Below are 12,732 nucleotides of genomic sequence, written 5' to 3'. Positions count from 1 at the left end.
CTAAATTAATAAATGTCTGTTAAATTCATCCTGAAATATTCACAGGGCACTCTTGCCTTGTGCATGAGTCGAGTTCCTGTGGCTAAGCATGTGACTGCATGGGGATAGACCAGGTTAATGGCCAAACTTGGCCCTCCAGATGTTTTGGGACTACAACTCTCATAATCCCTAGCTAACAGGACAAGTGGTCAGGGATGATGGGAATTGTAGTTCCAAAACATCTGGAGGGCCAAGTTTGGCCATGCCTGGCATAGACAGAGGAGCAGGATGTCACCAAAGGAGAAAGGGACAGATGCTGGTTTTTAAATGCTTGCCTTTTAAAACTGGTGGCAAAGGGTAGCCAACATTTCTACTCAGAGTAGAATCACTGAAAATAGTGGACCTAAGTCAGTCACATCCATTAATTTTAATGGGACTACACTGAGAATGCCTGATGTTGGATACACAAGTTATTTAAGCAGCAGTATAAAACTAGAAAACTATAAGGAGTATATTTTGCATTCACTACAGGGAATAAATGGCTGTATTGCAGGTATGAAAGAAGAATATTTCGGGAAATCAAAGTAGGATATAATGAGGTCTTAATGTGTTATCTAAGAAGAAAATAAGCAGATCCAGAAGGTTCCGAGTCATTTAAATGTTGGGAAATGATTTGTGCAATGCAAGAGAAAGTAAGAGCTCAAATATATTTCCACATTACTGGTGTGTTAGGAAGGAATAATAATGATGGTGTTGACAGAGGGAAAGTGAGCAAACTAGCAATTTTAGAATGAGATCATCAAATGATGATGAGAATAAACAAATGATCATCAGAACTCTCGACCAGTGTTTTTTCTAAATTAGAAACAATCAACATACATTAAAGGCTATATTCAATACGCCTATTGTAAAAAGAATAATTCACACTAAATAATTTGTTATATACACTTTTATAAGAATATAATATGAAAAAGTGAACAATAACATTAGGTCAAAGCAGAGGGAGAGAATCTGTATTTGTTGTATAACACTCCCACACTATATAGCCAGTATTTATGTAAGTGAAATATACAAATGGCTGAGCATTATCTTGAAATCTTATGTTCCAGTGGTTTAGAAATCAGTGTTTGAAGTCTGCTGGCCACTTTGGTGAGCAGAATATTCTTTAATTGCAAAGTTTAAACCACCCTCTCTTGGCATGACTACAAGGCGAAGACTGGAAGTTCCACTTCTGTTTTAGGTTAACTACAGTTAGCAATAGATCTGAACTTGAAACTGCAGTTAATATTAACTATGGTTTGTTGAAAATCAGCCAGTTTCATATATAACATTTTGAAGCCGACTGATTTCATCTCCCAATGACTCAGCACCTTTTCATCTCCCAATGACTCGGCACCTTTTCATGAAAGCACGGTTAAGGTTAATGGCGGTTTGTCTGAATTTCATTTAGCATTACGTGCAAACGCAGCCAGTGTTGAAAGAGCACCGACTCTGGAGTTGTGGCGCTCATCTCGCTTTATTGGCCAAGGGAGCCGGCGTACAGCTTCCGGGTCATGTGGCCAGCATGACTAAGCCGCTTCTGGCGAACCAGAGCAGCGCACGGAAACGTCATTTACCTTCCCGCCAGAGCGGTACCTATATATCTACTTGTACTTTGACGTGCTTTTGAACTGCTAGGTTGGCAGGAGCAGGGCCTGAGCAATGGGAGCTCACCCCTTTGCAGGGATTTGAACCGCCGACTTTCTGATTGGCAAGTCTTAGGCTCTGCGGTTTAACCCACAGCACCACCCGCGTCCCTTTTTTCACATGTAAGTTCCTGCTAAGCGTTTCCATATTCTGGTCCCCACTCTATAATTGTCTCACTTATGCTCTTCCGAGTCCGTGCCTTGTCCCACTTTTGTTCTCTGTTATGTTCTCTCTCTCTTCCAAGTTTCAAAAATGAGGGAGGTGACTGGTCCACACCTTTAAAACCCACTCCTGTGCAAACCTCTGGCCATATTTCCGCCCACATCTAATCCTCCTTGCATCCACTTGCAATGCACTGTTTTCCCCCTACGAAAGCCTATGCATGGCACAACTTTTCAAGAGCAATCCAGTTCTGTGAAATCATCTCCAGGGAACAATAGGGCTGATTGTCTTCTAGTATGAAAAAGCATAGCAGGCAATAATCATGCCAGGACAGATGATGCAGTGCAACTAGCACAATACAATCGTGAAGTAACAGCAATGGATTGTGTGAGAAACAGTGGATATAAATAAACCACAGGCAACTTTTAATCTGCATCAATTAATCAGATTTCAAAATGGTTCTCTCTTTGGCTGGTACTCTTGCAACTATTTCAGCGGCTCTGAGGGGAAGAAAAGGCCTTAACTGATGCTTCTGCTGTTTTGGTGTGCCCTCTCTCTCTCACACACACACACACAATTCCTGCATATCTACACAAAGGGTGTATGGGGCCACCATTATAAAACAGTGGCCGTGAACCTAGAGTTGCCAAATTCCAGAAAGTGAAAATCCGGACACAAAAGCCATTCAGCTTTTTTAGCAAAGTTGTTGAAATTATCCCCCCCAAATTTGATAGTTCCTACATGGGTTGCCACACATCCATGTTTTCCTGGACATTTTCGTGATTTCCTGTAATTTCCAACAGACAAATCCAGGGTATGTCAGGGAAAACATGGACATATGGCAGCCCTACCATGAACTATAATAAAATACTGTAAAAATCCTGTCAGCTACACAGTGTAGCAAATTTCCTGGGCAGATTCATTACAAGCACCATAGCTAGCTCAAGCTGTTAACTCATTTCACACCAGGATAGTTGTTTTATGCTAACTACTGGAGGTTTTCAACGAAGACAACATCACAGACTTGCTGCAATTATCCAGAGTGATATTTACCGAGAATGTGAGCAACAGCATCCACGAGGTCTTTCTGGCCGGCCCCATCACTTTTTGCCAAGACTTTTTCTGCCAGGACGAAACTGGACATGACAGGCTGAGGCTGGTTGAGGAAGTGATCCAGAACTTCCAAGCATGAGCTGAGCCTCTGTGGCAGAGTCCCTCCAATCACAGTTTCATTGGTGCCCATTGTCTCTAAGACGATACCCACGTCACCAATAGCACCCCACTGTACTGCCAGGGCTGGAAAAGAAGACAGAATGCATGGTGGTGTTTATAGAGCATATGACCAGTGGCGTAGCGTGGGTTGTCAGCACCCGGGGCAAGGCAAGTAATTTGCGCCCCCTAACCAGGTAGGGGCAGAGAGCTGCGAGTGCCCCCCCCCAAGATGTTGCGCCCGGTGCGGCCGGCCCCCCCTGCACCCCCCATGCTACGCCACTGCATATGACAAAACAAAATAGAGCAAGCAGACAGAAACAGATTTGGTGGTGCACAAAAGGCATCAGGCGGCATATGCCTAGTTCTGCGAAAATCGTTTTTTGCCTTTTACTTTCAAAAAGAGATTCCTCCGGGTTGGAGGGACTGTGCTGTTACCTGGAAGCCCATCATGCCGTCGCTGTTCACAGATGCGCTCCATGGTGGAGTTGGCAAAACCATAATTGCTCTGCCCGGCATTTCCTCTTCCACAGCTTACCGAAGAGAAAACGACAAAATGGTCCAGCTCTGGGCACTTTTGACGGGTTACTCTAGGGGGGAAAACATCACAGAGGAAGATGATTTGTTACTCGTTTTCATGAAGATTCCTCTCTCCCACATCTTAACTATCATCAAGCAGAACAGTTGTTCATATTCAGGCTTCACATGCTACTCACTGGTCCAGGTTAAGTGTCCCTGAATATTTGGGTTTGTTGACTTCCTGGAAAAATTCTGGTGTCTGATTTTCCAGCATAGCATCTTTCAAGACCTATAGGAAACCAGGAATTAGTGTTTTTCACATTTGTCCCCCACTCAGTCAAGTCAAGATACAAATCACACTTTCCTTTTCAAAACAAATACGGAAACAGAATAGCAAATTCTGGACAAAGGGCCAACCTGGATGTACTGTTGTAAATTTAAATTGCATGTCTAAAAACGCAAATGGTAGCCGTTGCAGAGGGAGGGGGATGATAATTAGTAGTTCTGCAGCTAGGGATGGTATGGTTAAACTCTCACACAATATTTGCCCTCCAGTGTGTGCTCTTTATATATATATATTTTTAAATACAAGCTTACATTTAAAGTCAAGTCTAGTTTGGTCCTAAGAAATCTAGCTAAGATATTTATGAAATATAAATTAGTGATTCTTCCTGATGAGGGTCAGATAAGTTCTCCTCATGCATTGCTTCTTTTACACATGTACAATATTAACAACTAATAGAACATGCCCCTGCTCGAATTTACTAGGAAACCTCACCCCTGCCCTTCAAGTTTTTCTGCTGACTACAAAATGAAGGGTAACATTCCATTTGGTGGCTGCTGTTTCTCCTATATCATAAGCATAACCCTAGCACCTCAGTATGACTTTCCTCTTTTGACTAAACGACAACAAACGTGGAGCAATGGAGCGATAGTTTTCTGTCTTCATGACCAGCCTTCGCCAACCTGGTGCCCTTCATGTTTTAGACTATAACAGCCCTAACCACAGGCTATGCTGGCTGGGCTTAATGGGAGCTGGAGTCCAATGATATCTGGAGACCACCAGGAAGGTTGTTCTAGAGTCTAGATCTTTCCAGAACACACTGCAGAAGAAAGCTAATCAGAATTGTTGCCTGTTAACGTGGCCCAGCCAAAGCAAACAGCAGATAAGAAGCTATCACAGGCATGTTGATCTTGAGCCACTCACCATAGCCAAGTTGAAGATGCCCCCAACTGGTCCAAGCTGAGAAGCTTCTTGTATTAAGTGTTGTGCCCCTTCAAGAGTCCCGACATCACTGGTTGACACGAGAACTTGGACACCCAACTGTTTCCATTCTTGGACACGCTTAGCCTGATAACCTGCAAATCGTGAAAATCTAGAAATGAGAATCACTGGGCACTGGATATACTTCTCATTGCAATTATTCTTCTCAGAAGTCTCGCATTGCTTCACTTTCTGGTCAGTATTTTCCTCTTCTTTCTTAATAATGGGATTAATCGTTGTCTTTTGTTTAAAGATGAACAAGTGCCTTTGCTCCTGTATATATTGTGAATTTCTTATGCTAAACCTAGATGCTTCACAACTCCATTTCAGGTTCTCTCCCCAACCTCACCCCACATGATTTCCCCACCTTTTTTATAAAAAAAAAGCCTGCAACCATTGTTCTTCAACATCATGAACTGACCCAATTTCTTGACTACTGCTCGCAAACTCAAAACTTTCCTTTCAAATGCTTTTCATTATCAACTCACCAGTTCGGATGCCGGAACGAGATGTTAGCACAAGCTTCTGTGCTCCTCTTTCAATCAGCCACTGAGCCAACTCCAGCCCAAATCCCCCAAGGCCTCCTGTGATAATGTACGTCTTATTTGGTGGGCAAGAAGTCCTGGATATGGCAGAGAGCTGGGTTTGCTTAGCTTCCTTTGGGGAACATTTCTCTTCTTCGTGGACCTGCAAATGATAGTGCAGACAGTTCATGAAAAACAATAATCTACAGAAAAACTGAAGCATGCTCTTTGTTTTTATAGCCTTGGTTTATGCTCTGCTGGCAAAGGATATCCCATGCAAGAAGCAAATGATAGATAAAGTGGGCGCAGGTGCTAAATGCTTTAGCTCATGGGTAGGCAAACTAAGGCCTGGGGGCTGGATCCGGCCCAATCGCCTTCTAAATCTGGCCCATGGATGGTCCAGGAATCAGCGTGTTTTTATAGGAGTAGAATGTGTCCTTTTATTTAAAATGCATCTCTGGGTTATTTGTGGCGCACAGGAATTCGTTCAATTTTTTTTCAAAATATAGTCCGGCCTCCCACAAGGTCTGAGGGACAGTGGACCAGCCCCCTGCTGAAAAGGTTTGCTGACCCCTGGGTTTAGCTAGTCATGCAATCCCCTTTGGGCCAAGCAGAAGGTGGGAAAAGGCAAGGGCTGAATAGCTCTGTCTAGTGAAAAGCAGGGACATCCTCAGATTTCTGTCCCCTCCCCACATCTTGTTAAGTTTCAGCAGTGCTTTGTTTTTTTTTTACTGAGAGGATGCAGGGGTATGCATACCCCTAAACATTTTGTGAATCTAAGTTTGGCCTCATTGAGGGCCAGTATTTCAATATGAGTAGGAAAATGGGAATAACCCTAAACATTTTCTTTAGGAAAAAAGCACTGCCTTTCAGTGAGAACAACAAACAATCCCTCTTCAAAGTGTTGGGGTTAGAACTGCGCACACATTCCCCACAGTGGGTCCTATACTGATTCCCATATATCGTCAGTAAAGGCACCAACAGATGCAGCTCCAGCTAAATCAGAATAAACTTAATCCACACTTTTGAGGTGCCCTGGTAGTAAGGATCAACCAGCTCACTAGTTAATGACCTTCCACTGGCAGGAAAAAGATTCTTCATTTAAGCAGGCCTTTGGCCTTCTGAGCCAATTTGTTTTCAACTGCTCTGTGTTTTAATCTGCATTTTAAATTTCATTTACATGTCTTTTTTAAAATCTTATTTCTCTCTGGAGTTTTAACACAAACTTTTGTTATCTTGTTTGGTTATTGCTGTGGATTTTCAAAAATTATTAGCTGCCTCCAGAAAAAGTGGAAAAGTGGGGTTTAAATGTAGCACATAAAAAATACTAGTTGTTTAAAAACCCGTGAAAAAAGGCCTTCATTAAACACCTTTAGGCGCCAGGCAAAAACATTCCCTCTTTAACCAGGCCTTTGGCTGATTAACATACAATGCCCTTTTTAAAATATGCTGGGGAGGAGGGGGTGTGTATTACTGGGTTGTTGCTGTTGTTATGTATTTTGTCTCTTTATATTTTAATTTTATGTTGTAACCACCCTGAGACCTGTGAATATAGGGTGGTATACAAATTTAATAAAAAATAATAATAAATAGTGTTAACGCCACCTCTCAGTGAATTTCCCTCTCTCACTCCTAGGCCTTACTATCACCACTCATAGCTGATCAGCACAGTTTGCACACACTTGGGTCACAAATGCAGTCTTTAGATCTACCAACCATACCTTGATCACAACTTTTCCAATGTGTTTTCCTTGTGCCATGTATCTGAAGGCAGCTTCTACCTCTTCTCTGTTGAAGGCAGTGGTCCGTAGAGGTTTCACCACACCGTCTCTTATGCCCTTCGTCAGCAGGTCGGACACTAGTTCCCAGTCTTTGTTTCCCTCCTCAAAAATGGCATCTAAAAGGATCCCATGGAAAGCCACGTTCTTCAAGAAAAGGGCCATTCCTACGGGGAGCAACACAGATTTATGGGCTTTACATATGGTCTTCACAACCATCAAATTCCATTTGAATATTAAAAACAATTCACATACCAGTGGCACAAACAGAAACAGAAGCCTTTGAAACGAAACTGCTATTTTTGGGAGTAAGAACTACTGGATTACATGAGCAAGGCTTAAGAGAGGCCAGTTCCACAGAAACACCACCCACACAGATTCATTGCAAAATTTATTAGAGACACGCATCATGTTATTATGATGCTAGGACCAATATGTTTAGGGAGAAAGCTAGCTCAGGAAGTGTTTTGGGGGCCACTGAAGAGTAGCGTGGTTTTGTTTCTCTGAATGACCATACTCATAAAATAAAAATCTGAGGGAAATCTTACCAAGCGGTGTGTTGTTGGACAGGTCGTATTTGCCTATTTCCAAGAAGCGTCCATGTTGAGCAAGGCAACGCAGACTGGCCTGGAGCTTCTCTTCTGATAAGGAGTTCAATACCAAGTCGACACCTGCAAACAGGAACAATATAACATTCCAGCACTGCACAGGATTCATGCTGCCCTGTCTTCCTACTAAATAATACACACACCCAATTTCTAATTAAATCTTAAGCCTTGGGAAAGGCTATATTACCTCTACCATTGGTGGCTTTCAGGACATGTTGCTCAAATGAGGTACTTCTAGAGCTGGCAAAGCTATTCGCATCAAGTTGTGGGAATCTTTTCTGGAGATATTCACGTTTCTCTTTAGAGCCTGAAATCAGACAATAAGCGTTTTGTTTTTGTAAGCTCAAGTGCCTTGCAGGCAATTTTCTTCTGTAGAAGCCAACACTAAAGAGGAATAGAGCTGATTGTTTAATGCTTCCTGAAGAGATACTGCCCCCCACAAAAAATAATGAAATAACTAGGAAAATTCTTCTTAATCACTCCCTCCATGTTTATCTCTGTGGAATAAAACATAGGCATACTTGCGATGCATACACTCTTAAAATATTGCTTCAAAAATAAACTACCTCCGAACATGAATGCCTTGTTCCAACTGAGTGTCAGAATGATCAGTAAAGGCACAAAACAAGGACAATAAGGCCTAGGGTGACTAGAAAAAGAGCGTCTCTACTTACCCACAGTAGTAAAGACACGGCAGCCCATGCTGAGGGCAATAGCAATGGCTGCTTGGCCCACACCACCTGAGCCAGAATGAATGAGCACAGTCTCGCCCTTCTTCATGCCGCCCCGGACCACCAAGGAATAGTAAGCAGTAGCATATACCACAGGAACAGAGGCTGCCTCTTCTAGAGTCCTGAAGAAAAGGAAAGAGGCCTTTCTCAGGTATCAACATATATTTTCTGAGCCAGTTATCATCTCTTGCAACTCTTTTCTACAGAGGGAAGAGGGAGGGTGAATACGCAAGATCCTAGGGAATAAATGGGGAAGCTGCACTATATTTTGCATCATCCTTGACCACTGGGTTATGCTGGCTGGGACTAATGGGAGTTGGAGTCCAACAGCATCTCTGTCATAGAGTACTAGCCAATGAATTCAAAACAGTTATACTACTAAAAAACATCAACCGCCACAAGATAGTTCTGTTGCTAACAATGCATTATTTACATCAAATCCCAATTTGCTTTTAAAAGGTCTTCAGATCAGACAGAGTGTATGTAACCTAGCCCCCACAAGAAAGAAAATGTAAACTAGCCTACCAGTTTTGTGGAACCTCCCACAGAAACCTCTTGTCAGAGTCGACCACTGTAGCCAGTCCTTTAGCTGGTAGCAATCCCATCACTTTTTTCCCTGCAGGGTCAAGTCCTGAGAATTCCATTCCCAACATGCATTGCTGCAATGTCCAGTTTCCTGAAAAAGAATGGAATGATCCCATGAAGCTACTCCAATAAAGTGTAACGCATGGAAAAAGGTAACGTCTGATGTCTAAAAGTTTGGAACGTGGCAGCAACCAGATGCTTTTAACATCTTTGCCCCTTCCCTCTCCAAATCAGTAACCAATGATGTTACATTTCTTGATTTACTCTCAAAGCAAGAATAGGTAAAGGGAACCCTGACCATTAGGTCCAGTCATGGTCGACTCTGGGGTTGTGGTGCTCATCTCGCTTTATTGGCCAAGGGAGCCAGCGTACAGTTTCCGGGTCATGTGGCCAGCATGACTAAGCCGCTTCTGGCGAACCAGAGCAGCGCACGGAAAAAACCGTTTACCTTCCCGCTGGAGCGGTACCTATTTATCTACTTGCACTTTGACATGCTTTCGAACTGCTAGGTTGGCAGGAGCTGGGACCGAGCAACGGGAGTTCACCCCGTCACGAGGATTCGAACCGCCGACCTTCCGATCGGCAAGTCCTAGACAGTGCCACCCACGTCCCTCAAAAAGCAAGAATAAGAACTTGCTAATATAAATAAGCTCTGCAGATATATATATATATTGCTCAAGGAGCTTTCCTTAGGTGTTGCATTAAATTAATTATACTAAGTGAGGCAAGAGTGTTAATCAAGTGCTATGAATGACAAAAACACAATTGAAGTGAGGAAAGGCCACTTAGCCTAGGGCACAGGAGTTCAATGTGCACAGGGAAATCAGTATCAGGAGATGTTTGCCATGTGACTCTGCTTTAAGTCAGGCCATCGGACCATTTAGCTCTGTACTGAGTATAACTGGGAATGCTCTTTGTTTAGGCAGAAGATTTTTCCTAGCAACCGCTACTTGAGATTCTTTAACTGGGCGAAGAAGCAGGGGGATTGAACCCCAGACTTTCTGCATGCAAATCATGACCGTGGAACTCTGAGCCCTCCCCCGTGTATTTATGCCTGGTTTTAGACACGGTACCCCTTATTTTTTGATAACACACTTGCATGAAGCCCCCAAAATGGCTTACAGACCGTGTGTCACTCACAATGTCAAAATATCGCGAGGTCTCTCTTGAAAGAAAAATCCCTCCCAGCTCACCTGGAATGGCATCTGGGGAGAGTTTTCCTGTAGCCAACATAATGTCACGGAAATTGAGAGATGCATAATAGACTTTGCAGAGCTGGACATTGGGATTGGTTGTGTGGAAGTGGCGAAGCGGAGAAGCGATCCAACGGAGCGAGGAAAGATCTCCACGCGTCAACACATTCACAAATGCGTATTCAGTCAGCTCTTGAGGTTGAGCTGTGGCAGAACAGGAGACAGAGCAGTCAGCATTCTTCCATTGTTACAAATAAAAGTGTGTTTGCTTGTTAATTTGTAATAATCTTTATATACCACTATATCATGAAAAATATCAAAGCGGCTTACAATATCTACATATAAGACAAACACACAAGCATTTAATATCAGAGACCACCCACTAACCATTATGGAAAGGCGTATTTTTAATTGCCGGCACATGCCTGGTGGCATAGAAAAGTTTTCAGCAGACATTTAAAGGTTGAAAAAGAAGGTGCCTGCTGAATCTCTGCTGGCAGAGCTTTCAACAGAACTGAACCTATGACACTAAAAGCTCTACTTTGTGTTGGTGTCAAATATGCAGGAGACAACTAATTACACTCCTACAGATGAACTCAGTGACTAAGCTGACATATAAGGATTTACGCAGTCCCCAAGGTACTCAGGGCTTTGTAAATTAATACAAGGACCTTGAACCTGGTTTGGTAGTAGATGGGCAGTCAGTGCAGTCAGTTTTAACAATAGCGTCACGTGTCATCGGCCATGTGCTGTAATCACAGTTGGAAAAGAACTCATACCATTTGCTGAACAGATGCCAAATGTTCAAGAGGGCATGTGTTATTTCACAGAATCAGGATGATCATGTCCCAGAAGAACAATGATTGAGGAAAGAGACTGGGCCAAGGAGTGTCTTCTTACTTTTTGTTTTCCAGACCTTATGGCAGGAGTAGCAAGCATGGTGATCTCCAGACTGGAAGACTGCAGCTCCCATCATTCCTGGCCATCAGCTGCTTTGGCTCAGGCTGATGTAAGTTGCAGTCCAACAACATCTGGAAGACACCGTTTTGGCTACCTAGGGTGTTGGGGAAATAAAAACAGTGGTATCTCAGGTTAAGTACTCAATTCGTTCCAGAGGTCCGTACTTAACCTGAAACTGTTCTTAATCAGAAGCACCACTTTAGCTAATGGGGCCTCCTGCTGCTGCCGTGCCGCCGGAGCACAATTTCTGTTCTCATCCTGAAGCAAAGTACTTAAACCGAGGTACTATTTCTGGGTTAGCGGAGTCTGTAACCTGAAGCGTATGTAACCTGAGGTACCACTGTATTGCTACAAGCTCGCTGACAATAAGAATCACCTTGTTTTAGCTGGAGATGTCTGAAAGAGCCCCACTTCCCATCACGATAAACATTCATCACCAGGTCATTCTGCAGAATCGTTTGCATCTGCTTGGTAGAAGGGGTGGTGGAGGGTTTAGGAGAAGAAGAGTCCAGGTTGGAAACAAAAAGGCACCTAGGAAGTAAAGCACACACTTAATCTAAGTGTTAGTTCATGCACATTTCTATCAGATGTTCATAAGTAGCGGCAGAAATTGAATGCTGTCACTGGATGCTGAATTTTGGTACCTGATCCTGTTGCCCCCGGGCTCCTGGCGCAGGCAATTCACCATGCCAACAATTCCTGAAGTGCCACAGCTGGTAGCCGTTAGCCACACGGGTTGTTCAGAAGGTTTTGCTAGCATTTCCTGCAGGAGAGATCCCAGGCAAGCTGATTAGTTAACACAGAAAAGAAGGATTTCCAGAACGAAAAAATGAAAAAAAAAGCAGCTCTCTCTTTCACTCGAACTGAGAGTGCACTTTTTAAAAAGCCAGTAACTTCATTGAGAAGTAGATGAAAGGCCTGGGAACAAGAATGGAAAGCAGCTACTTCCCATATTGAAAACCGTTACCTTCAAAGGTTCCACCCATTTGTAGTGAGTCTCATCCACCGGCAGGAAAACAGGCTCCTTCGCAGGAACTGGCCGACGGCATAAAAAGATGGTTGCGCCAAAGGAGGATCTTTTTACAGCTACCAAATTCAGACCAGCCTTGCTAATTAAGTCCTCCCATTCTACCTGCCAAGACAATAAGTTTAAAATGTATAAGATGGAACCAAGCAAATGATTCTTGAACAAACAATTGTCTCAACTGCTGGCTTCACAAAACAAAGATTTTGGAAATCACCACTCTATTGTTGAGAGCTGATTTTAACTGCTGTTCTTGCCTTTTTGATCTGCTCTTTGCATCTGGTGAAAAATTATTGACTTCCATGGGGCTGCATGCAACAGATGATAGAGATAGATAGATAGATGATAGATAGATAGATGATAGATAGATAGATAGATAGATAGATAGATGATAGATATAGATATGACATTGATCATATATTGAAACATATACAGAATGTTAATATTTTTGTTTGGGAAGTGTATTTATAAACCAGATACTTGCAGCCCTAACAATGCAATCCTATGGAT

General features: G+C 42.9%; 1 protein-coding gene across 2 annotated transcripts in view; it reads right to left on the bottom strand.

Moving 5' to 3' along the window:
• FASN (fatty acid synthase) overlaps positions 1 to 12,732 on the bottom strand; it is a 60,479-nt gene that overhangs the window by 8,722 nt on the left and 39,025 nt on the right. For both annotated transcript variants that reach the window (XR_014508710.1, XM_083430120.1), the window contains exons 24-37: positions 12,166 to 12,330; positions 11,843 to 11,961; positions 11,575 to 11,729; positions 10,239 to 10,442; positions 8,986 to 9,136; positions 8,404 to 8,582; positions 7,917 to 8,036; positions 7,670 to 7,792; positions 7,065 to 7,288; positions 5,308 to 5,506; positions 4,763 to 4,914; positions 3,753 to 3,844; positions 3,475 to 3,626; positions 2,881 to 3,123 (exon numbers count right to left, since the gene is read on the bottom strand). Coding sequence is in view for 1 of the 2 variants with exons in the window: in XM_083430120.1 (XP_083286246.1) it covers positions 2,881 to 3,123; positions 3,475 to 3,626; positions 3,753 to 3,844; positions 4,763 to 4,914; positions 5,308 to 5,506; positions 7,065 to 7,288; positions 7,670 to 7,792; positions 7,917 to 8,036; positions 8,404 to 8,582; positions 8,986 to 9,136; positions 10,239 to 10,442; positions 11,575 to 11,729; positions 11,843 to 11,961; positions 12,166 to 12,330 (2,278 nt within the window). In the remaining variant the exon portion in view is untranslated. The remainder of the gene's footprint in view (positions 1 to 2,880; positions 3,124 to 3,474; positions 3,627 to 3,752; positions 3,845 to 4,762; positions 4,915 to 5,307; positions 5,507 to 7,064; positions 7,289 to 7,669; positions 7,793 to 7,916; positions 8,037 to 8,403; positions 8,583 to 8,985; positions 9,137 to 10,238; positions 10,443 to 11,574; positions 11,730 to 11,842; positions 11,962 to 12,165; positions 12,331 to 12,732) is intronic.

This window comes from Podarcis tiliguerta (genome assembly GCF_965153285.1).
Source record: "Podarcis tiliguerta genome assembly, chromosome: 2".
NCBI lineage: Eukaryota > Metazoa > Chordata > Lepidosauria > Squamata > Lacertidae > Podarcis > Podarcis tiliguerta.
This window is presented reverse-complemented; position numbering and strand designations above follow the sequence as displayed.